The sequence below is a fragment of the Panthera pardus genome, unplaced genomic scaffold, assembly GCF_024362965.1.
Source record: "Panthera pardus isolate Hobbes unplaced genomic scaffold, ASM2436296v1 HiC_scaffold_21, whole genome shotgun sequence".
NCBI lineage: Eukaryota > Metazoa > Chordata > Mammalia > Carnivora > Felidae > Panthera > Panthera pardus.
Genome location: NW_026526777.1, coordinates 46623407 through 46648345, shown reverse-complemented (window position 1 = coordinate 46648345; position 24939 = coordinate 46623407). Strand labels below are relative to the sequence as shown.

Sequence of the window (24939 nt, the reverse complement as noted above, 5' to 3'; positions counted from 1 at the left end):
CTTTCTGCTGAGCCAGTTTTCAAATCTGTTTTAAGAAAATATTATCCTTATAAACCCTGCAGCTAAAAAGGTTGTTCTTTGTACACTATGCTAACAGTATCACTGATATTTTCTTCCTTAGTTTTCTACGTCAAGAAATGCTCTGGGTTGTGATTCTGCTGCTGGGTTCTTGAATTCCTAGAGGATTATGCTTTCTCTCTTACCACACTGCCACGTGTTGGACCGGGCCATATGTTGCATACATGGTAGGTGTTCAGCACTTCTTTGTTGCATGATGACTAGAAACATGCCTGGCACATAATGTATAGTCAATGTACAAGATCACATTTCTGTCATCTCTTGTTATTCCTGATACTCTGTGAATTGGTGTACCGGAATTTGTTACTCCACCCCTCCTTACAGATGCACACTTTCTTGTGTCTTTTGTCTCTAAATACCCTGGAGTAGCACCTCCACTACCACCCTTCATTCTATGGAACACCTGTCTACACCGCAGTCTCCTCTTTGTTTGTTTAGATAGTATTATGCCTCCCTCTACAGTTAAAACCCCTTTTATTTATTTTTTAAATTTTTTTTAATGTTTATTTATTTTTGAGACAGAGAGAGACAGCATGAACAGAGGAGGGTCAGAGAAAGAGGGAGACACAGAATCTGAAACAGGCTCCAGGCTCTGAGCTGTCAGCACAGAGCCCGACGTGGGGCTTGAACTCACGGACCGCGAGATCATGACCTGAGCCAAAGTCGGACGCTTAACCGACTGAGCCACCCAGGCTGCCCCAGTTAAAACCCCCTTTAATGAAGCTAGCAAGTATCTAATTCCATTCGATTCAATCCAACGAATAAACCTCACGTGTCAAATGCCAAGCTAAATCTTGGGAATACAGCAATAAGAAAGATGGGTACTGCCCATCACAGAGCTTAACTAAGGATGTAGCAGACTTTTAACGTTATCCAAATGATTAAATTGGTATAGGTACTAAGAGAAAGATTTCAGGGCATCCTGAAAACATAGGCTAGCCTCTTGCCAAAATTATTCTTATTGTTCCTTGTGAGGTACATTTTGTTTGCTGAGGAGGCTGATGTTTTACAGACATTGTAGTGAAAAAACAAACTAAACTCCAAAAACAATTAATTATTAAAATAGTTCATCCCATTCATCCTCATTTCTCTTCCAAAGTCAAAATTTTTTATTTCAAGTAAATGGGGTGTTTTCTCTTTATAGTAATTGTTTGTGTGTAGAACATTGTAATACTCATTTCAAATATTCATTTTAATGCACACAAGAGTAAATGGAAGTAGACTCTTTGAAATGACTATGATAACTATCATCTATAATTGGATCACTTGGAAAGATTGTGTGAAAGAACATAAAATAGTATACATACTATGCTTTTCCATCAAACTGCAATTTATCAAGAGCTTTTCGTTCTTGAAAAAACTTAAAAATCTACTTAGCGATTGGTTGTATGACTTTGTTAATGAATAATGTTTTACAAGTAGAAGTTTTCATCTTTTAAACAGAGGGGAAACAAAATAATTTAAATTTAACATGCTTCAGGTAAGAGTAAACCTAGATAGGGGCACCTGGGTGGCTCAGTCGGTTAAGCATCCAACTTCGGGTCAGGGCATGAACTCATGGTTTGTGGGTTCAAGCCCTGTGTCAGGCTCTGTGCTGACAGCTCAGAGCCTGGAGCCTGCTTTGGACTGTATGCCTCTTCCTCTCTCTCTCCCTCCCCTGCTCACACTCTGTTTCTCTCTCTCTTAAAAATAAACATTAAAAATTAAAAAAAAAAAAGAGTAGGGATGCCTGGGAGGCTCAGTTGGTTAAGCGTCCAACTTTGGCTCAGGTCATGTCTCACAGTTTGTGGGTTTGAGCCCCGTGTCAGGCTCTGAGCTGTCAGCACAGAGCCTGGAGCCTGCTTCGGCTTCTATGTCTCCCTCTCTCTCTGCCCCTCCCTTGCTCATGTTCTGTCTCAAAAATAAAATAAACACACACACACACACACACACACACACACACACACACACACACAAAGAGTAAACCTAGGTAAATTACAAAACAGAAATGTGAAATGCAATGAATATTTATAAATTTTGTCGCTGTAGTAAGTGATTCTAAGAATTACATTTATTTACTAAATCTCTATTGTCACTTGTTTCCCAATTATTGAATGTTTACCTACCCAGGACCTTCAGGTTAAAGTGTTTGCTGACTTCTCCAGCTTCATTTGAGGCAATGCAGATGTACCTTCCTGAATCTTCAGTCTCTGCTTTGATAAGCTGAAGAACCATTCCTTGAGTGCTTACTGTCAGACGGGTATTAAGACCCAGAGGCTGGCCATCTCTAAGCCAAGACATCCTGGGAGTTGGAGTTCCATCTGTAAAGCACGCCATGGAGGCAGAACTACCCTTGACAACTGTGATCTCCTCTGTTCCCATCGCATTGTCCAGATTTGGTGGCACTATATAGAAAACAACAGGTAAAACTTACACATCTCTTATAAATTGAGACCAAGTTAGATTAAAAAAATTTTTTATGGTTCAGTTATATAGTATTTCTGTGATCTACTAAAATATAGAATTTAAAATAGCATATAAATAATTACTGCCTATTATAAAAAAAAGTATTGGATAGGCTAAATAGTAATCTCCCAAAATATTAGCAATGAAACCTCAGGACTGTTTTCTTGCAGAACATACAAAATTAAACTGTTTTAAGTTTTGGCCTTTTTCGGCCATTAGGTTTGTCTCTTTAATTTGTTATAATGCATATTATAATTACAGAAGTATACTTTCAACTGCTGCATGTGGAATAAATAAAATAATACCAATTTCTAGAGTAAGTTTTATATAACCCATCAAAATTCATTTGTAGGCTGTAGTAAATTGTTCCTTAACTATTCTCAGATGTTCTTTGGGATGTAGAAATTTGGACCAGTAAACCTTAATATTTCAGAAATGGAATGTTTTAGGTTGTCTCTCCATCTACACACATACACACACAAAGACATATATATATGCATATTCATTTATATTTTAAATACTCTGAATGTACCACTAATATTATTAGAAAACATTCTGAACTTTCTCTTTGTATGAAAAGACTGGTCCTTGTGTTAGGATTGAAATGCAATTTTTAAAAATTTAGATTGACTTAATGCAAGATTCCAGGTTAGAAGAATATTTTGACAGATAGTATGTTCCAATATGGACCCTTTGGGAGAAAACACATTTTTTCCTAGTTACTAAAATCGTATTTTACCAGTTCTTCTGATATGTAAATATCTAAATATAAGCCTTTTGCTTAATATTGGACACATAGTAAAATACTAGGGGCATCTTCGTGACATACCAAAAACTTGAAGACTGTAATGTTTATTATCCACCCCAGCTCTGTTGGAGGCCACACAAGTGTACTCAGCAACATCAGACACCTGAGCTCTCACAATCCTGAAAAACAATTTGACCCCATATTTCATAATTTAATCCCATTCAACATATACAAAGAAAATATTTCTGATTTATACACAGATTATGAGTTATGCTGGGAAATTTTAGTTATGAGGGTTACAAAATACAGATGCCTCAAATGCAATTTGTTCCACAAAGTTAATCAGGCACTGACAGTATGCTATTAAAAATATAATATAATTTAAGAGTGAATATTTTTCAAATATACATTAATAAAGAATGATGCTAACGTGAAAATCACATGATTGTGGTAGGCATCTTCGTATTACCTTTCCATAGAAAGTTTTATCTAAAATAGTAGTTCTTGGAAATACATATGCGATACATACATCTGTCTATGCAAGACCTGTTTGATACAAATTTACTAAAATGTGAGCATTTAAATAAGAATAAAAAACCATTTCAATTTTATTGTTGTTATCCTCTCTCTTCTAAAAAGACAGTGAAAGGGAAAAATAAACAACAGCGAAACCTTATGAAAAAAACATTTCTTAAACACCATTTAGATGAGGTTAAAGCCTACAGTCACAGTGACTTTATCTGTCTAGCAAATCACACAAAATCAAAGCTTACCTGATAACCTGCCCTCCTGAGAGCAACCGGATATGGGAGGAGAGAGGCAGAGGAAGTCCATTCTTTAGCCAGTTGATCTGTGGTAGGGGTGTCCCTGTGGCTCTACATTCAATATTTATTGAAGTATCCACCAAAGCCATTAGTTTCTCTGCTTCTTCTTTATTACCCCTAATTGCGGGTGGAACTATGTTCCGCAGAAAATGAGAATGAGAGAGAGAATGGGTGGGGTGTGCATTACTAGTTCAAATCATTTCAACTACAATTGTCCATACTGCTGCTTATCCCAAAAGGAAACAGCAGTGACATCAGATTTTAAAACTAAATGCTCCAGACACCTACTGCTAGAATTTTTATTTCTCCTGATAGATTCCTAAGGTGGGATAGTCAAAAGAGAGTGAAATTTCACATTTACCGTAGACATTCAAGTTAAAAATTCGGTCTTCTTCTCCAGCAGGATTAGTAGCGACGCATGTGTATTTCCCCACATTGGATGGGAGAGCTCCGTAAATGTTTAATGTGCTGCCATCTGCAGTCACCCTATAGAAAATGCCACAATAAAGGCACTGAGATGATTCATGTGAAGCTTAGAGCTTGAAAACTCACTCTGGGTTATTGTATTCTTTAAAGAAATACCACCATAAAATGCACCTTCATCTTAGATATATAATGGTTCATATCTTTTTCACTAAGTATACGGAGGTCTGTTAAACTCAGAGCTAGTAAAACTGGAGATTTCAGGCAACCAACTGAAATTCTACAGAACCAACTAAAATTCACGTCCTATATCTGCCACCTCCTTATGAGAAAAACTGGGAACGAGTGAAATCAGATTGGGAATTTCTCTATCCCAATCAAAGACATGTTTTTCTCAAAGTTAATATACTTTTTTCTTACCCATATAAAATTAAACAAAAATTATTAAACAAAATTTATTAAACAAAAAATTTTTTAAAAATTCTGGTATGAAATTTGAAGAATGTTACAAGAAACTAAAAAAATATCAAAAAGTAACTATATATGACTTAGTAATATTTTTAATGGGAAGGAGAATAGGATAGCTTATTAAACTGTGACAACTATTTTGTAGAGGTATATTTTGCAAAAATTTTTCTACATATTGCTAGAGCTTTTTCTTTGAATTACATAATAGTAAATAACTATACTGTTAGATTGTCAAAGATATTTAAGTTAAGATTATTGCATTATTTATCCCCTTCACACACCATTAATTATCAAATAAAACTTTGATATAAAACTTCCTGTGTTTTAGAAAGAGATTAAATGGCTTTCTAAAGTTATTCCTACAATAGTGATTTTATTAGAATCCTCCAATGTCAAAAGTAAATGCTCCACTTCTACCCTATCATGTTATGTCATATGATTGCCAAAAATTACAATATTATCTGAGTCTAATGTATTTTTCATTTTCAAAATATCAATTTTAAAATTAAATGAGTTTAATCATATGAATAAACAAAAAGCAAGTTGCCATAAGCAAAGGGAAATGGAAGCTGACCTTGAAAAAATTACTTTATTTGATTGGCAAATTGTTCCACTTACAAACCATATATACTTATTTGCAGAGCTGTTAACAAATATTCAGTAAGTTAGATATAAGAACAAGTGCATTTGGGATCTTATTGTAAGAGACGAGTGACTGATCATAAATTCTTAGGTGCAAATATTACATAAGATCTTAGGTCCTACCACCTTTCTGGTGCTTGGCTTGCAATACGGTTGATATCAGTTGATTTAATAAAAATAATTAAATACTTGTTAACTATTGAGATATGTCCACACCAAAGAAATAAAACTTAAAATGTATCTCTAAAATATTATTTGGTAATGTACTCAATCTTCTAAAGGGAACAAATATCTAAATTTTAATATAAAATGACTTCAAAGAAAATAACATTTACTTATCATTATTTTTAAATTTTTTTTTAACGTTTATTTATTTTTGAGACAGAGAGAGACAGAGCATGAATGGGGGAGGGTCAGAGAGAGGGAGACACAGAATCTGAAACAGGCTCCAGGCTCTGAGCTGTCAGCACACAGCCCGACGCGGGGCTCGAACTCACGGACCGTGAGATCATGACCTGAGCTGAAGTCGGCCGCCTAACCGACTGAGCCACCGAGGCGCCCCAACATTTACTTATCATTTTTTAAATCATGTGTATTCAATTCATTGACTAGAAAACAGTCCAAACCCTAAATCTAAAATATTGATTTAAAATTATAAAGTGTATAATACATTTAATTAATGCTTATTTATGCATCTGATTCTTCAAATATGTGTATACAATGGGGCTTTTGTGATGAAGTAATCTAGTAGAGATTAGAATTCTGGACTGTTCTTCTAAAGGTATTTGTTTTTGAAAGTAACAGGAGCAGGAAGCCTTGGAGAAGGAAGTGGGAGCAGGAAGCCCTTACCATGTAATTATCTCATCTCTGTATAGTTTGTTGCATGGGTAACAAGTACCAGCAGAAAATGGGATTTAGACAAATCACTACAAGGAATGAACTAGGTTATGATGATATTGTCTCTTTTTGCAAAATGAGCCAAGCACTCATTGATGCTGATGGATGAGGGAAATGCGCGCGCGCGCGCACACACACACACACACACACACACACACACACACACACTTTTAAGCAATTCTCTAAGGAGGGTTTCTGTGTCCAATTCTTCAAAATGTTATCTTTTCTCTTTCTAAATACAATGATTGCCAAATTCCCATGGCACTGAATTTGGTATTATTCATGTGAAATTTGAAGAATAAAGGCATTGAAGAATATCTTACAATTAATGATGTAAAGATTCTTTTAAAACATACCGGATTCTTTCTGTTTCACTGCTATTTATGGGCTTTCCATCTCTAAGCCATTGAATAAGTGGGGTGGGAATGCCACTTGCCATGCAGGTCAGCTCAACATTTTCCCCTAGAAGAACACTGACTTCACTTGCAATTTCAGCACCAGCAATACTTGGAGGAACTTTGGGAAAATGATTAAGATTCTCATTAACAAAACACAAGATTATAAATTCCAATGAATAATAGAATCATAGAACAAAATGCCATCTTTATTTCATATTTTTCCTAGGTTGTGGTTAAAGATCCAACTATTGTTATCCTCATAAATTATTTTATTTGTTTTTACACTTATTTATTTTTAATGTTTATTTTTTTTTTTTATTTTTAAGTAGGCTTCACGTCCAGCACAGGGCCCAACATGGGGCTTGAATTCACAACCCTGAGATCAAGACCTGAGTTGAGATCAAGAGTTGGATGCTTACCCTGCTGAGCTACCCACGGGCCCCCATAAATTACTTTTAAATGAGGAATGATTAGAGGAAACAGTTCAATAATCCTGTTATATTTGTAAGTTGATACAATTATTTAGTCACACAAGCTAGTGACAAATCTACCTCATGGGCACCCTTCCTGGCCAAATGAATCACTTTTAGATTAAATCCTCAATATAGTTCAGAATTAGAACAGCTCAGGAGTGTGTTTTATGAAATCTTGGCATCAATGTCTGAGAAGAGTATCTAGGTTGGTTATTTCTCTCTTCATAATGCAATTTAAATATTATTCATTCTGAACAATGGATAGACTTGTAGGTTTCAAGATCCAATTATTTCTTCTATACTCTTTCTAGCCAGCTTTGCTTTTCACGTTAATGATTTGATTGAGAAATAATGTCTAACAAAAATATTGACAATGGTATCAAGCAGAAACACATCTGAATTCCTCTTCTAAATAATTATGGTGGTATGCTGGAGGTAGTGCACATCAGCTCGCAAGAGCCAATTTTATACATCTTCCCTACTCCATGTTCAGTGACATCATATTGGGAGCTTGAAATGGGTCACAATGGGAATAATTACACCATAGAAGCTGGCAAATGATTGGCTACAAATCAGGACCTTTTTGTCTGCAGAGTCAGTTGTTAAATATTTAACAGCACATCCCTACGTAAATTTGAAGAATTTACAGTTACTAAATTAGTCAAATCAATAGGAGTTTTAATGAGACTCCTAAAATGAGTAGCTAATATATGACAATCACTGGACTAGGCCCTATACATGTATTTGTAGTCCTGAGATATGATTACATACATAAAGTATCTGATGAAATGTTTGGTCATACCACATTACCCATGATTACCACTTATTATTGTTAATGCATTAAACTAAATTAGACATAATCCCTGACCCTGAATCTCTGAATAGTTATTTTTCTCATCTTGCTTCTGAAATCTCAAAGCATCCCTAATCAGAGAAACCATCGATAGTCATAAATTTATTTCAATTTTTCCTAGTTTTAATTTTTAGTTGACGGTTCTTAATCTTTGCAATATATACATTTATGAAATCATTACACTGTGCAACTTAAACTTATACAATGTCATATGTCAATTATATCTCAATAAAACTAAAATAAATATTTTTGAAGTTAGCTTTAGCAAAGCACAAAATAGGTAGAAAATATTCAATTACTTTTATAATTTATGAGAAATTCTTTTCATAGTAACTGTAATAAAATCAGAAAAAGCCAGCATTCAACTTAGTTTCAAGTTAGACTTCTACTCCAATTTAAACACTAGGCCAAAAGTAATAATCAGAGGTTTACTGAAAATGGAAAGTATGAAAGTTCTCCATCCATCTAGTGGTCAGCATTATGTTGAAACATAGTAGGTGTTAATTAAGTTGGTTAAGTGCAGAATGAATTAATGCTCCTATGCTCACCCCAAAATAGTAAAAAATCCATGCTTACTTGAAATTTAACCAATCCCTGACTTGCAGTTAGAACACAGTACAATCTCTTCATAAGTTAATCTTACTTATCTTATCTATATAAATAAAAACAGATCTATAGGCTTGGCTCAAAACAAGTTATACCAGATTAAAATAAATAAGTAAGTCAATAGAATATATACTATTGGAAAATCATTTCAGTAAAAATGAAAAAATATAGAGATTATGACACATCTATTATTCTTTTTTTCCAGTTATGACCATTTTCATGAAAGTACAACTCTACTGATAAATATAGGATAGAATATTGACAATATTTTTTGTATATCTAAAGTTATTTTGTAAGTCACATCATTAGACAGTGCTTATATCTCAACAAAACTGGAGAAAAGAAAATATCCAAAAAATTACAAAGAAAGGTATTTTCAATCAATTATAAATGATCTCTTTAGATGTAGTCTTATTTGTTTTATAGGTAGAATATAATAAAGAAACTGAAGGTGAATCAGAGTGTACCCCACATACCTTTTTAAAATTTTTTTTAAGTAAGCTTTATGCCCAATGTGTGGCTGAACTCACAAAGTCACATGCTCTACTGACTTAGCCAGACAGGAGCCACCCATACCCCACATACCTTGAATTGAAAGAATGTAATTTTTCTGTGCTTTTCCCTCCATATTTGATGCAATGCATGTATAGTTTCCACTATCTGAATGTTGAGACCGGGCGATTTGGAGTTTGCTACCTCCAGACAAAATATGTACTTCAAGTGAGTCAGAATTTTCTAGAGGTGAAAACAAAGCAAAACAAAACATAAAAAGCTCTTATTTTAACGTCTCTGCAATTCACCATAATATACCTTATTTTATGTGGCAACTATAGTTCTTAAGTGTTCTTCCTTTGTACTTTCATTTTAAATGGGATACCTCTTTGAAAAAACAAGAAAGAAAAATCTCTACGTAATGAATACTATTAGTTATTATTAGTTATCATTATTAGTTACTAGTAATTAGACTTTCTGAAGTAAACACAGCTATAAGCATAGTACTGAAAATGTACTAGTTTCTTCATTAGTAAATTAAGGGCAAAAGAAAACAAAACAAAAAAAGCACAGCTATATTACCGATGGGCTTGTGGTTCTTCAACCAGGCTATCGTGGGAGGCGGGATTCCAGTGGCATCACATGTTAAGGTCACAGGATTGCTGATCGTCTCAACAACCACTTCATTTTCAGGCCCTTCGATACTGGGTGGCACTGTGAAAAGACAGAAGAAAATGTTGTGTCCTCATTAAGCTAATTCAGGACACTTTTGCATTGGCACATCTGGGGGAAAAAGAGCTGTATTAGAGGCAGATGCTCACCATATACATTGAGGTGGAAATTTTTATCATCCCGTCCTGCTACATTTATAGCTCTACATACATACTGGCCTGTGTCAGATACCTAAAAGAAAAAGATACTATTGTATGTGCTCCATTAAGTTACAGATGACCAATCACACTGTTCGCGTGTAGATTAAATCATAAGTCATCTTTATGCTCCAATGCCCCAGTTCTTTTTTCTTTTTTTTAGTTTTATTTATTTATTTTGAGAGAGACACCATGAATGGGGGAGGGGGAGAGAGAGAGGGAGAGATAGAGAATCCCAAGGAGGTCTGCACCATCAGCGCAGAGCCTGATGCAAAGCTCCATCCCAGGGACCATGAGATCATGACCTGAACCAAAACCAAGAGTTGGATGCTTAACCGACTGAGCCACCCAGGCACCCCTCCAATGTCCCAATTAATTGCCTTCTACAATCCTGCTTTTAAAAAATAAATAAACAAATAAAATTTAAAAGGTAAAGAAAGAAAGAAAAATAAGGTCAATAGCATTGATGATGCTGTTTTTAAATAAGAATTGTCACTGCAGTAAAGGGAATGCAACTGCCAATGCTTTCTTCCACAATCCCACCAAGGAGTCATGACACACGAACAAGAATAAAAGATGCACCTCAGCTTCCTTGATCTGCAGCATTTGTCCATCTGCTAAAATCTCCAAGCGAGTGGATTCTGTTATCATCTGCCCATTCTTATACCAGGTGATGACTGGAGGGGGCACGGCGTTCGACTCACACTCCAGTGACACTGAGGTCCCCTCTCTTACGTTAACTACAGAAAGAGATTCACCGCCATGATCTTTAATGCTTGGGGGCACTGAGGGAGGGAAACAAGAGCAGAGGATTTTTTTTTTGTTGTTTCATTAAGATGCTCAGATAGAAAATCTCTAATACTAGTTTAAAAATGAAAGAATTTTATGAGGAGAATAAAGACAAACCATAGACAGTCAAGGAAACTTTTTTCTTGCTTTCACCAGCTTGGTTGATAGCAATACAAGTGTATTCACCACCATCAGATACCTTGGCCCGAATAATTTGCAGAGTTCGACCACCTGTGGGCAAATACAATGCAAACTGAAGAGCGGCATAGAGGCTGTTTTATTTTATTTTATTTACTTAGTTTTACATGTTTTATTTATTTTTGAGAGAGAGAAAGAGTATGCAGAGGGGCCGAGAGAAATAGAGAATTTTAAGCAGACTCCACACTGTCAGCACAGAGCCTGATGTGGAGATCGAACCCACGAACCATGAGATTATGACCTGAGCAAAAATCAAGAGTTGGACGCATAACCCACTGAGCCACCCAGGTGCCTCTAGCAGTTGTTTTAATAACTATTTCTGTCAGTAAGATAAACAGCAAAATATATCCTTTTTCTAACAGTGAGATTTCCTATTCAAAAGCAAAGAACTAAATTGAATTGTCTTCAATCCTTCTTTTCCCTTTGATTTCAGTATTTATTCTACTTCCTTATAAAGGAAGAAATTCAGAAATTTTTTCTCTCCAGTAACCATAGGGAGTAGAACTGTTTGATACAGGTTCTAGCGAGCACACAGTAATTACACTATAGTCAAGATATGTTAAATCTCCCACAGTGTAGAAGTGATTGTTGGTCTATTTATCTATCCTCAAGGAGCTTTAGGATTGATTAAAAACAACCACTGATTTTATCCAATGAAATCACCCTTTTACTAGTCTATCACCCACAAGGAGTCTATCACCCACAGGTTGTTCCTAAATGTCACAATTTCTTGAAAGTAGACCTTGTTACTATACATTCTCACTAAAACCATAAATCTGTACAATGTTATCCTAATGGCCCCAAATGGGTAAAGAGAGGCATTTAATGTGAAAAAATAAAAGGAACAAGATAGGGGGGCCTGGGTGGCTCAGTCAGTTAAACATCTGACTTCGGCTTAGGTCATGATCTCACAGTTCATGAATTTAAGCCCCATGTGGGGCTCTCTGCTGTCAGCATGGAGCCTGGAACCTGCTTCGGATTCTCCGTCCCCCTCTCTCTTTGCCCCTGCCCTGCTTGCACACTCTCTCCTCCTCTGTCAAAAATAAATAAACATTAAAAAAAAAAAAAAAAGGAACAAGACAAAAGTTTGGGAAAAGACTAAGTTGATGCCATTTGTATTGAGAAAAGTGAGAAGGTTTTGCCCACCTTTTAAGAGTAATAACTTCCTTACCAGGCACAATGAGAGCATTTGTATTTAGCTTGATAGGCTGTTCATTCTTGAGCCAGCTGAGATCAGGAGGTGGAAAACCAGAGACCTCACAGGTCAAAGAGATGAAATTGTTCACCACAACAGTGAGATTTTCAGGGTTAGGACCGATGACACTTGGAGGAACTATAAAAGTAAACATATTAAAAGTGAAATCTGATATTATCAGCAATACATATTCCAATTTGTTAATATAAGCCTGATCGCCATAGTCTGCTAACACACTGACTTAGTGATACTGTTATTTTGCTGTCTCTTCTAATTCCCTAATGCCCTCATCAAACTAATTTCCATCAGTTTTGTTTTTCCCAATTGAAAGAGGATACTAGAATTTTCAAAGACAGAATTATTGTGCATTTTATGTGTAAAATGTAGCAGGCAATTCCTAATATGGTTTTGTTAATGTACAAAGAAAGCCCTAACAGCACTTTTTATTCAGTACATTTGAATATTCTTGTATTTAATATTACATTTTTATTTAAGGTTTTATCTTAGTGCGTATAGCAACAGTAAAGTAGAAATTTAATTTTAGGGTGTCTATCAACAAATCATACAGGTTATTTTGACGATGTAAATAAGTGACTTTCAAGATGAGCAGAAAATTTAAGAAATAAACAATGTTATGGTTTATTGTTCAAAACAAAAAAAGATTTCCAAAAGCAAAAGCAGTGCAAAGAAAAAGTGGAATAAAAAAGAATAGGATTAATAATGCAATGCTATTTATGCATATTAAAACATATGTATATGGAATAGAGTTTTATAAGAATACACAGACATAGATGGTATAACATCTTACACATTCGAATGGTTTTCTATGAAAGGAGAGGGTAAACAGGAGCAAGAAATGGGCATAAAAATGAATGAACTGATTAATAAATAAAAGTAAAAATGGGTCTTGTTCAGGCCAATGGTGAGAGACATGAATGCAATTAACAGAACACTCATTATATTAAGATGAAGGTCTTAAAACAACATCAAAAACAAAAGCAAAACATCAAAAAGGCAAAATTTCTTTTACTATCACATCGTTGTTTATTTTTCACCAATTAATTTTAATATTCATTCATCATTCATTTATTTGACATTTATTAAATATTTACTGTATTGCAGACATTGTGCTAAGTGCTGATGCAGTGTGAAAATGTAATAGATAATGCCCACATAGAGTTAATAGTTTGACATTAAAGACAGACATTGAACTAAAAATAACAGCTAACATTTTTTTGAATGGATATGCTGTGCTCGGCACTGTTCTAGACACTGCACAAATACCATCACACATACATTTCACATATACTATTGACTCCCCACACAACCTTATGTGTTAAATACAGTTCTTATCCTCATATTAGAGATAAGGAAGTGGAGACAGAAAAGTTGGCATCTTGCCTAAGGCTTCACAACTAGTTACTGGAAGAGACCTAAAGACTGTTGTCTGGCTCAAGAGCCCTTATTCTTAGCCACTGTTTTATACTGCCTCGTAATTACAAATGTGATGAGAGTCAATCAGAAGAGTGGGTAACAACAGGGAACTATCCTAATCTGGGGATCAGGAGGAGGAAGTGACATTGAAGAACATACTGAAATACAAACAAGAATAAGTTAAGTGAAAGACAGAAAATGGGTGTACTTCCAGAAAGAAGGCACAGCATATACAAAGGTCCAAGTGGAGAAAAGAACACAGCACCTAGAAGACTAGCGTGACCAGAGTTTGAAGAACAAAGTTAGGGGAGACGCACAGAGAATTAAAGGACTAAGGAAAGGTAAGATCTTTTTTTTTTAATTTTTTTTTAAGGTTTATTTATTTTTGAGAGACAGAGATAGAGCATGAGCAGGGGAGGGGCAGAGAGAGAGGGAGACACAGAATCTGAAGCAGGCTCCAGGCTCTGAGCTGTAGCACAGAGCCCGCCGTGGGGCTCGAACTCACGGACTGTGAGATCAAGACCTGAGCCGAAGTCAGACACTTAACTGACTGAGCCACCCAGGCGCTCCCAAAGGTAAGATCTTATAAGGTCTCTAGGACCCATTCATTAAGAATGCTGAAATACAGCCTCAAGAATGGGGAGCTGAAGAGTGTTTTAATCAGAAATTAAGATATCAATCTGGCCACTGTGGAGAGAACTAATTATGAGGCTAGAAGGGATTCAGAAAGGCCAGTGAGGAGACCAGTGCTGTAAAATGTGTGACAGATGTTGGTAGCTATGCCTGGGATGGTGTCAAAAAGGATTAAGAAAAGTGAATGGACTTACGGACATTTCATAGAATTTTTAGGACTTGATGTTTTGAGGATAAAATTTAAGGAAGAGGAGAAGGAGTCAGGGATGACACCCAAAAGGCAGGGTATAAATAAGGGGTATAGGTGTCACAAAAGCCAAAGAGAAGAGTATATTTGAAAATGATAGTGGCAAGAATGTCAAATGCACAGAAATAAAAACGATAAATCCAGGAAGTGCCTCTTGGACATAAGGATGTCATTTGATGAATTCAGTGAGCAGTTTCATTGGTGATGTGAAGGTGAAATTTGGAATCCAGTGGTGGAATGAGTGAGTGGGAGCGAGGAAATGGAGACATTAAATATATACAGTTATTAGAAAGGCTTGTTTTGAAATTGGGGAGAAAGCGAGGGAGGCAGCTGAAGGGAAAGTTTAAGTCCAAGGGGAATATTTTGTTGTTGTTTAAAAATGGAAGATAGGGGCGCCTGGGTGGCTTGGTCGGTTAAGCGTCCGACTTTGGCTCAGGTCATGATCTCGCGGTCCGTGAGTTCGAGCCCCGCGTCGGGCTCTGTGCTGACAGCTCAGAGCCTGGAGCCTGTTTCAAATTCTGTGTCTCCCTCTCTCTCTGCTCCTCCCCTGTTCATGCTCTGTCTCCCTCTGTCTCAAAAATAAATAAACATCAAAAAAAAAAAAAAAAAAGGAAGATATAAGTAAATTTAAGTGCTGTTGGGAAGGAGCCAAAAAGAGGGAGAATTTCAATATTCAAGAGAAAGAGAGGAGATTATGAGATTTTGGAGGAGGCAGTGGACAGGGATCTAGAGTCAAGTTAGTCTTTGGCCTTTGGAAGGTAGAGGGATGCTTCGATCTTCTGTGGTAATGGGGAAAGAAGTGACAATAACAGATGGTGGTAGTATGCTCCATTTGATGGTAGGAATTTGAGGTGGTTTCTGGGCTCTGCCTTCTCTTTTCTCTGTAAAACAGGAGGTGAGGGCATTTACTGACAGAAAGCGAGAGGGGGCTGTTTATGGACTGAATGTTTACATACCCAGCCTTGCCCTTCCACTCCCAATTCGTATACTGAAGCCCTGACCCTCACTGTGGCTGTATTTAGAAATGGTACCCGTAAGGAAATAATTAAGCTTAATGGGGTTGTAAGGGTGAGGCCCTGATATTAAGGATTGTTGTCCCTATAAGAAGCGACATCAGAGAGTTTCCTTGCTTTTCTGGCCATGTGTGCTCAGTGAAAAGGCCTTGTGGGGACAAAGTGGCCAAAGCAAGCCAGCAAGAACCTTTACCAGAAAGCAAACCCTGATGGAACCTTGATTTTGTACTTTCCAGCCTCCAGACAGTGAGAAAATTAATTTCCCTTGTTTAGGTCACACAGTTTCTGGCATTTTGTTATGGCAGCCTGAGCCCGCTAAACCAGGGGTCATCTGAAGAGAGGGATGAAAGCGAGAGAGAGTCACTAGGGAGCAGACATGAGAGGAGGAGCCCAGGCAGTATGGAGAGCCCAGTTCAAGATGATAGCTATCAATTTATAGGCACTGATGTTCCTGACTCCAAGAGTTCCTCCAGCCATGGTTAGCCACCTAGGTGCAAGTATGGTCAGAGGTGTAGGTATGGTCAGCTGTGGAATTTACTGAGAGGTAACACAGCAAAATAGCTAAGTTTAAAGTCTCTAGAATGAGACTACCTAAGTTAAAATCCTGGCACTGTATTTGCCAGTTCTGTAACTTTGGGCAGGTAACTTAATCTCACTAGACCTCAGCCTTTTCATCTGTAAGAGAGGTATAAAATGGTACCAACCACCCGGGATTATTGAGATAACTAAGTGAAATAGCATACGTAAAAACGTGGCAGAGCACCTGGTAGGTATCAAGCGGAAGATATGTTGTGTTGTTAGATGCAGAGCTGAGCTTTTACTGAACAAGAGCAATAAAAAGACCAAGAGAGGTGGCTGAAATGCTCTTCCATTAACAGTTAAGCTGGACATGAAGGAGAGTGAACACAGAGAGCTGAAAACCCAAGGGCCCGCAGACAGAGTCCAAAAGAAGCAAGCATTGCTGTAGTGGGATATAACAAGTGGTATGGTTTTAAGTGAAGATAATTTAAATTATGTCTCTCCAAAATGAATTTTCTAATTGTAAGTATGGGTTCCTGACTGTAATTGGGGTTCAAAGTATCATTAACTGGTGAACGAGGAAACACCCTCCCAAACTCCAGTCCTTAAGGGTAAACTCTAGTGGCTGCCGCCTCTCCAGGTAGCAAGGTTCCCACTTCAGGTGTTTTTGCTATGCATTAGGAAGAAGCAATAGGGGGTGTTAACTATCAGACTTTGGCTCAGGTCATGATCTTGCAGTTCCTGAGTTAGAGCTGTGCTGACAGCTCAGAGCCTGGAGCCCGCTTTGGATCCTGTGTCTCCCTCTCTCTCTGCCCCTCTCCTGCCTGCACTCTCTCTCTCTCTCTCAAAAATCAACATTAAAAAAATGACTTAAAAAAAGAAGAGGCAATGGATATGAAAAAACACCAACTATTTATTTAGCAACTACAACAACTATAGATAGGTTCAGGAAGACCAAGATCTGTAAGAAATGACTATTTGCCTATAACATCTATAATAAAGTTGTAGGATTGGGGGTGAAGATACAGACATAAAGATAACTAACACAAGGCAATATATGTAATTGCTATAATGGGGGTTTTGATCACATAGAGGAGGAAAAATTAATTCTGCTTTGGGAATCAAAAAATAATCAACATTTTTATTTTCAACATTTACTCTACTGCCCTTTACAGATTAGAATGTATGCTTTCACAATGATCATATTTATTTAATTACTCCTGAGAATTCACAGCACATTGTTTTGTGTGTTGCTTAGATGTACTAATTAAAAAAAATCGTGAAGATATTTATTAAGCACCTACTGTGTTTTACCCAATGTGCTAGGTACTGGGAATACAAAGATAAAAATGTTTCAAATATTTGTTACAGAAACACCAAACGAGGCTGGACGCCAATATTCCCTACAAATCACACCAAGGAAGAATATCCATGATGCTAAATAAAAGTATTTTGGAGGGATAAATTTTTCATGAAATGTCAAATTTCAGCTATTTCCAACATGGGCTAGAATTCTGTGTGTGTGCATCCCACATGCAAAGGAAATCTTTTACGATGATTGTTCACCATTTCCAATTTAATATTCCCAAACAGATGTGGGTCATGAAAATAGGATTAATCATTTTCAGTTGACATCCAACTGCTTTCTTTTTTTCCACACTTGCCTAAATAGTATCCCAGTAGCTTTTTACCAAAATATTAGTATTTATGCAGTGTCTAGCATATAGGTGTACTGATGGATTTTGAGAATTATTTAACTACCCAAATGACTTTTTCTTTTCCAGGGAGTATACCTAATGGTACTAGAGGATATAACTCAACATGAATTCTACTTTTTTTTTTAAATTTTTTTTTAACATTTTAATTTATTTTTGAGACAGAGAGAGACAGAGCATGAACGGGGGAGGGGCAGAGAGAGAAGGAGACACAGAATTGGAAGCAGGCTCCGGGCTCTGAGCCATCAACCCAGAGCCCGATGTGGGGCTCGAACTCACGGACCGCGAGATCGTGACCCGAGCTGAAGTCGGCCGCCCAACCGACTGAGCCACCCAGGCGCCCCACTACTTTTGAGGACAGAAACTGGTTCCAATCAGGGTTAGTGGGTAAATTTTTATAAGTAGAAGAGCTATATTTGGGTCTAACTTCATAAAAACATAAAATTTGGGGGAATTTCAAATTTTGATTCTTTTTTCACTTTCAAAGTAACTAGTTTATCCTAAGGGACTGAAAAAATATAATAACAGGCTTCCTAGAAGATTTGTACTTTATAATCCTACTGGTTGTGATGGGAAGAACACAGGAGATTGAATAAATTGCAGACTCCACACATTGTTCAAGTGAAAAATACAAAAGAAGTCCACATAATCCAAAAGACAGTTTTCATGCTTTTTCCAGCGTATGCTAAGAAACGTTATTGGAACTGAGCTCTTACCGTGAACATTGAGGTTAAAATATTGTTTGGCACTCCCAGCTCTGTTCTCAGCAATACACACATACCTGCCGATATCTGTTATTTGAGTGTTCAGAATCTAAGGAAAAAGATGAAGACATTTCAACTGAAACTTTTAATAAAGCAACTTTTCATATTCATCATTATGTTTCAGAATAAATATCACATACCTTTTCTGATTAATACCAGATGAGCACAAGAAAAAGAAATTTTTGTGCATAATAGTGCTGATGCCAGCTTTTATTAGGTCAATCAAATATTTATTTCCAAAGATTTCCAATCAGAAAAGGCAAATTAAAAGAATTAATGTTTATTTATTTTGAGAGGTGGGGGTGTGGAGGGGCAGAGAGAGAGGAAGACACAGAATCTGAAACAGGCTCCAGGTTCCAAGCTGTCAGCATAGAGCCGGACACAGGGCTTGAGCCCATGAACTGCGAGATCATGACCTGAGCCTAAGTTGGATGCTTAACCAACTGAGCCACCAAGGCACCCAAGAAAAATATACACATGGCCATTAGTGAACAGCAATTTGGGATATTTATGTGGTTTTCATTATTTATTACCAATTCTTTACTAATACAGGGGAAGTGTTGATCTACAGGGAACCTTACACCACCTGGGATTTTATCATCAGAAATAGACTACAGAAAGGATTATAATAATTTACTTATAATGTGGTTTTTATCACAAGGTCCGTGTTGTAGTAAATTTAGGGGTGTGCATGTGTCAAAAGTACAGACAATTTTTGTAAGAATTCACACAAAAGTGTAATAGTGGCCACCTCTGAAAGACAAATACCATATGATTTCACTCGTGTGGAACTGAAGAAACAAAACAAATGATCATAGGGAAAACAGAAAGAGGCAAACCAAGAAACCGACTCAACTCTAGAGAACAAACTGATAGTTACCAGAGGGGAGGGGGGTAGGGGGATGGGTTAAACAGAGGATGCAAATTAAGGAGGGAACTTGTTGTGAAGAGCACTGGGTGTTGTACACAAGTGTTGAATCACTAAATCATATATCTGAAACTAATATCACCCTGTATGTTAACTAACTGGAATTTAAATAAAAACTTAAAGAAAATAGTGGTCCCCTCTGGTAGGGAGTATAGAATAAAGAATTTTATTTTACATTCTTCTTATGGTTAGTTATTTTTATAAACATAGTATTTACAAACCAACAAAAGTATCTTTTAAAAGTGAAAAAGACTTCTTATAAAATACAAAGTGAAACAGCTTTTTAAAAATAAGATTTTTTTACTTTTACCTGAAGAATTCTTCCATTAGATAGAAATTTATGATGCCCATTTTCTAGCAAGGGCTGTCCATCTTTTTGCCAGGAATTCTCTGGTGTGGGGCTGCCACTGGATAAACACTCCATCAATGTCTTCTTATTCACCAGCACGGTGACCTCTTCCGGAAGGTCACTACTTGCTCCCTTAATAATCGGTGGCACTAATAAATGATTGCAACAAAAAGATAATGACAGGAGATAAGGTCTTTTCTCAGTTATTCTAATCTTGTGGCAGTTTTCAAAAGTATGGCATGATAACAGAAGAGCAAAGTTGAAGAAGAAACATTTTACACCAATAACTTAGGGTGATGATAAAAATGGTGTGAATTTGGGTTTACCTATCCTGGACTAACCTCTTCCACGATTTTCATTCCCATTTAGCTCAATCCCAATCCTTCTCCAAATTATCTGACCTTGTTTCTCTCTCAGCCCCTTCCACTATGCCTTCTGGGTTTTCAAGCATACATATAAGTAGAATCTGCATGAATGAATATTTAAGTCTGGTCACCTAGACAAACCAGATCAATTACATCTTTAAAGTGCATTTGGAATGTACAGATTTGGTTTCATTTTGCAAGGGAATTATCTGGGCTTCTTAAAGTGTGTTTCTGCAGCCTCAGTGTCCATGGTATCAGCATCATCTGGGAGTGTGGTTAGAGACAAATTTGGGGGGCCCACTCAGACCTCTTCAATGGGGATCTTTAGAGAGGCCAAGAAATTTGTTCAGGTGATCTTGATGTACACTAAAGTTTGAGGAGTCACATTCTAGATTTTCCTACATATATTAATTTGCATTTAAAAAAATACCACAGAATCCAGGTGCATAGCTATCTTATGTTAGACTAATCCATTATGAAAAATCACATTATCCATAAAATTTCAAAAAATGGAAATGTTTCATAAACTAGAAACACATGTATTGGCTTGCTGTTGTAAATGTAGAAAATTTATCTTCAAAGTGAATAATCATTTTATTTTATTTGGAAAGCTTAGCTATTTTGTTTCATTCTCTTACAATGTACCATAACTTTAGCAATCAGTAAAGACTATATATTTAATGTAGATACAGTCCTGTGGTATTTGGGTCTTTCAAAAACTACACTGAAAGTCTGTAAAGAAAATAACCAAGGCTACAAGGTACATATTAGAATTTCAATGTTACTTTAAATGCAAATTTTCACATTCAAAGTTATGATTTTTACTATACTCTAGATAACATAAAATATAACTTGAACTGCAGATTAGTAAAAACTGAACTTGAACTTCAGATTAAATGCGCCTGTCACTAACCCCAATACCAGGAAAACTAAACAAATGGGATGTTGGGACATAAAGATTCTATGTTTTCCTCAACTTCTGCCTGGGGCTGAACGATCAGGAGGTCCCGGAGGTCCCGGAGGTCCCGGAGGTCCCGAGCTCTTTCTTTGACCTGCTCCTCCAGCTGTGTTGACCCATCAGCTGGCTTACACCATTCAGAATCATTCTCAGTAGAGAACCTTGGAGTAGCACATAGAAGGTGAGCCTCAAACACTGTGAAACATCCCTAATTTAGACAGAATTTTGGGTACAGTTTATATTTTTCGTTTTGTTCCAGCTCTCTAAACTTATCTCCATCATGCTGTGCAACTTCCTCTTAATTAAAATAGCCTGAAGGGATGAACATCTACCTTTGAGTACTCACCCCCCAGGTTCCATTTCAATTTAACTGACTCCCAGTCCTTCCCAATACCACATTATCTTGCTTCTTTATCAGATTCTTCCACTGTGCCCTAAACTCTTTCCAAACTTAGGTCAAATTAAGTCATGTGGTCTAGGATACTCCTTCACTCTTCTTGGTGATGTTAGTACTGATTTTCTTTTTTTTCTTACCACTATCTCATAGACTTTAAGACCTATCTTGATGACCCATCCAACCCTAATTAGTTCATCTCTACTCCATGTCAGCCAGTCCTAGACAGCCATACCTTAGACCACTCAATATTAACACCTCTTCCCTTTGCAAGTTATAAGCTCCCTGAAGAAGGACCAATGTCTAGGATATTCACTACTATGTCCTTAGTGCCTGGCACATAATTGAGCAATCAACAGATACTTGTCAAATATATGAATTTGGAACTCTAGTGTTCTTTCTTCCACCTCTTTTCAGGCTTCCTTCCTAAGCTGCTCTTTGTTTGCACTGAAAACTCTAGCCTTTCTAATCTTTCCTCACTTATAATCAACCCATCAGCTAAATTCCATCATTTTCCCTCTTGCCCTGCCCAGACCTCATAGGGGTCATTTTGGTCATGCTCTGTCTCGCTAGTTTCCGCCCTCCAGTGCTTCCACAATATATACCTGTTTACCTTGTGGCACAACCCCGCCCCACCCAGATAGAGCACACTAATTATTATTATTATTATTATTATTATTATTATTATTATTATTACTTTACCTCTACCTCCAGGTTACTGGGGATGCTGTGGAAGGAAGGGTGGCTGCAGAAAGGAATAACTGAGCCACATGGCTCTAATTTCAACAGTTGATGTCCATCACATCCTCTATGGTGGTAATCACTAAACTTCTCTGTTTTCTGCAGACCCAAACACCCCTGCCCCTGTTTTTCTTGCTCTCATAGTTAATGAAGAGGACTAAAGACATTTCATATGCATTTCCCCATTTCTCTCCTAACCATTCCAATGAATGGCAATTCATTACCACGAAAGGCTAATTAACCCGTCTTGGTTCCTAGATTGAATTTTTCACCTGTTCTAGGGTCTTGGTCCATCAATTCCTGCACACCACCCTCCCCCATCCACACACACACTTGAAATTTTAATTTGTCCCGTTCTGTTGGATCACCTTCTGTGGTCTATAAGCAAGCTCAAATCTTTCTTAAATATGTTTTCTCAAACAAGCTGTTTGTCCTAAAATTCTACTCCATTTCTTCCATCCTCTGCAAAATGTCTTAACAGTACTCTATATTTGTTTTCTTTCTGATTAGTTGCTCAAGATTAATCCTTTTGTCCTGTGGCTTTCTTTGTACCATACCACAGTATCTAAATCAATCTTTTGAATCATATCAATGCTTTCTTAGTTTTAAAGCCAAATGGACTTTTTCAGTTTTACTTTTCTTAAATTTGCTTTAGCGGTCAATACTAGATCCATTTCTTGATAACCGTTTCCATGCCTTGGATTCTGTGATAGAATAGTATGTAGTTTACTGCTTTTCATGAACTTCTCAGATTGTTTCTTCTCTAACTCTGTTTTCCTTTTCCCTACTTGTTAACAATCCCACCACAAACTTCTTTTCATCTTCTCCTACTCTATCTATAAGCCTTGCTGTTGGAAATCTCATGCCCTTGAATGTCACCTGTTTGTGGATAACTATCAAATCTACATTCTTAGTTCAGTCTCTCTCTGTGCTGAAGTTTCTTATTTCCAACGACCCTTTCAATATTATACCTAGGTATCTTTATCTTGTAACATGCCAAATTCAACATGTCCAAAACAAAATTGACTTCCTTCTTCCCAAATAATGTTGTTTTCCTACATCTTTTATTTTTGTTATTCTTGCCACCATTTTCTTAATCACTCAGAATAAAATCTAAACTCTTTCATGCTGATGGCGTCCTGTACATTCCCACTGCCACCTCTCTAGATCAGTCTCTTCTAATGGAAGCAACTACTTGTTTCTGCTTCTAGTGACATCACCTTTCTTTTCTCTTCAAGGTACAATACTTCTTTCATTCTCAGTTCATTCATTCAGATGGAGATCACTGCAGTCTAAAGATAGGCACATAAACTAGGCCTTAAACAGCCCGCTTAGCTGCTATGATTGGTTCACAGGTAGAAATGTGATTCATGCTTGGCCAATTAAAGCCATGAAAATCCAATTCTAGGACTTCAGTTGTAAATACTACAAAAGGCTTTCATTTGGATGTGAAATTAGAAAGTTGTAAGAGTAGAGCTCCTGGGGGCCAACTTGTCAATCTGGGGGATCCCCTCCCCCCTGGAGAGTGATGCTAGTAGAAAAAAACAAAAGCAAGAGAAAGAGGAAGGTTAAATCTGCTTGACCTCTTTTGAGCCACAGAAATCAGTTATGATGTAAGTCAGATCTACCCTGGGACTCTTTCGCCTTCTGAGTCAATGAATTCTCTTTTTTTTAGTTGAAGCCAGTTTGTTACCTGACACTTCAGGAGTCCTAACTAATGTGTTCTCAATTTGTATAAGATAATTAATTCCTCAGTAGCACTATCACTTTCTGATTATCTTTACAGTCTTTAAAGCGCTCAGTGCAACATCGTGCAAACATTAGTTCCTCCAAAAATTTTTTTGAGTGAAAGAATGCACAACAAAGACTCACAGAGTACACGAACGTCATACTGAAGGGAATCTTCTCCAGCCTCATTCACAGCCACACATGTATATCTCCCTGCATCTTCTACTTTAGCTCGAGGAATCTGCAACACTCGCCCACCTGAAAACAGATCCCAATATATTTACTTCTCTAAATCCTAGAGTGAACGCTGGTCATAAACAGAGATGCGGTTTTTCAGGTCTAATGACTTCCTTACATTTTCTTTCAAGGTTCTTATTTCATCTAATGGTTCAGTTTTAATCTGACATACCATTTTTATAACAAACACTGCATTATTGATAAGTGATCCAATATACGAATCACATCTCCTGAGAGACAAATAGCTCGTGTTATTTCTTCCCAAGAGGGTAATGTTCCTCTGTCTCATCATATTCCATGTGAAATGTTATTATGTAGTGACTTCTTAATTTTACAGTTTTGAACATATGTAAAAGAAGTTTACAATGTTTGAGGCAGGTACAGGTTTGAGACAGTAAGAGCCAGAGATGCAAAAGTTATAAAGTATATTATAATACATACAGATTTAAAAGAATAAGTGCATATTTTTAAAACATTTCACAGATATATTTTCAAACTCAAAGTTTCAATAATTGT

General features: G+C 36.8%; 1 protein-coding gene across 4 annotated transcripts in view; it reads right to left on the bottom strand.

Moving 5' to 3' along the window:
* The window catches only part of HMCN1 (hemicentin 1), a 495740-nt gene that overhangs the window by 82272 nt on the left and 388529 nt on the right, over positions 1 to 24939 (bottom strand). For all 4 annotated transcript variants that reach the window (XM_053909192.1, XM_019426820.2, XM_019426835.2 and 1 more), the window contains 14 exons: positions 24331 to 24444; positions 19962 to 20149; positions 18676 to 18772; positions 12375 to 12536; positions 11123 to 11236; positions 10799 to 11001; positions 10169 to 10250; positions 9930 to 10061; positions 9441 to 9590; positions 6882 to 7041; positions 4457 to 4581; positions 4045 to 4228; positions 3353 to 3450; positions 2184 to 2462 (listed from right to left, as the gene is read on the bottom strand). In XM_053909192.1, the coding sequence (XP_053765167.1) occupies positions 2184 to 2462; positions 3353 to 3450; positions 4045 to 4228; positions 4457 to 4581; positions 6882 to 7041; positions 9441 to 9590; positions 9930 to 10061; positions 10169 to 10250; positions 10799 to 11001; positions 11123 to 11236; positions 12375 to 12536; positions 18676 to 18772; positions 19962 to 20149; positions 24331 to 24444 (2088 nt within the window). The remainder of the gene's footprint in view (positions 1 to 2183; positions 2463 to 3352; positions 3451 to 4044; positions 4229 to 4456; positions 4582 to 6881; positions 7042 to 9440; positions 9591 to 9929; positions 10062 to 10168; positions 10251 to 10798; positions 11002 to 11122; positions 11237 to 12374; positions 12537 to 18675; positions 18773 to 19961; positions 20150 to 24330; positions 24445 to 24939) is intronic.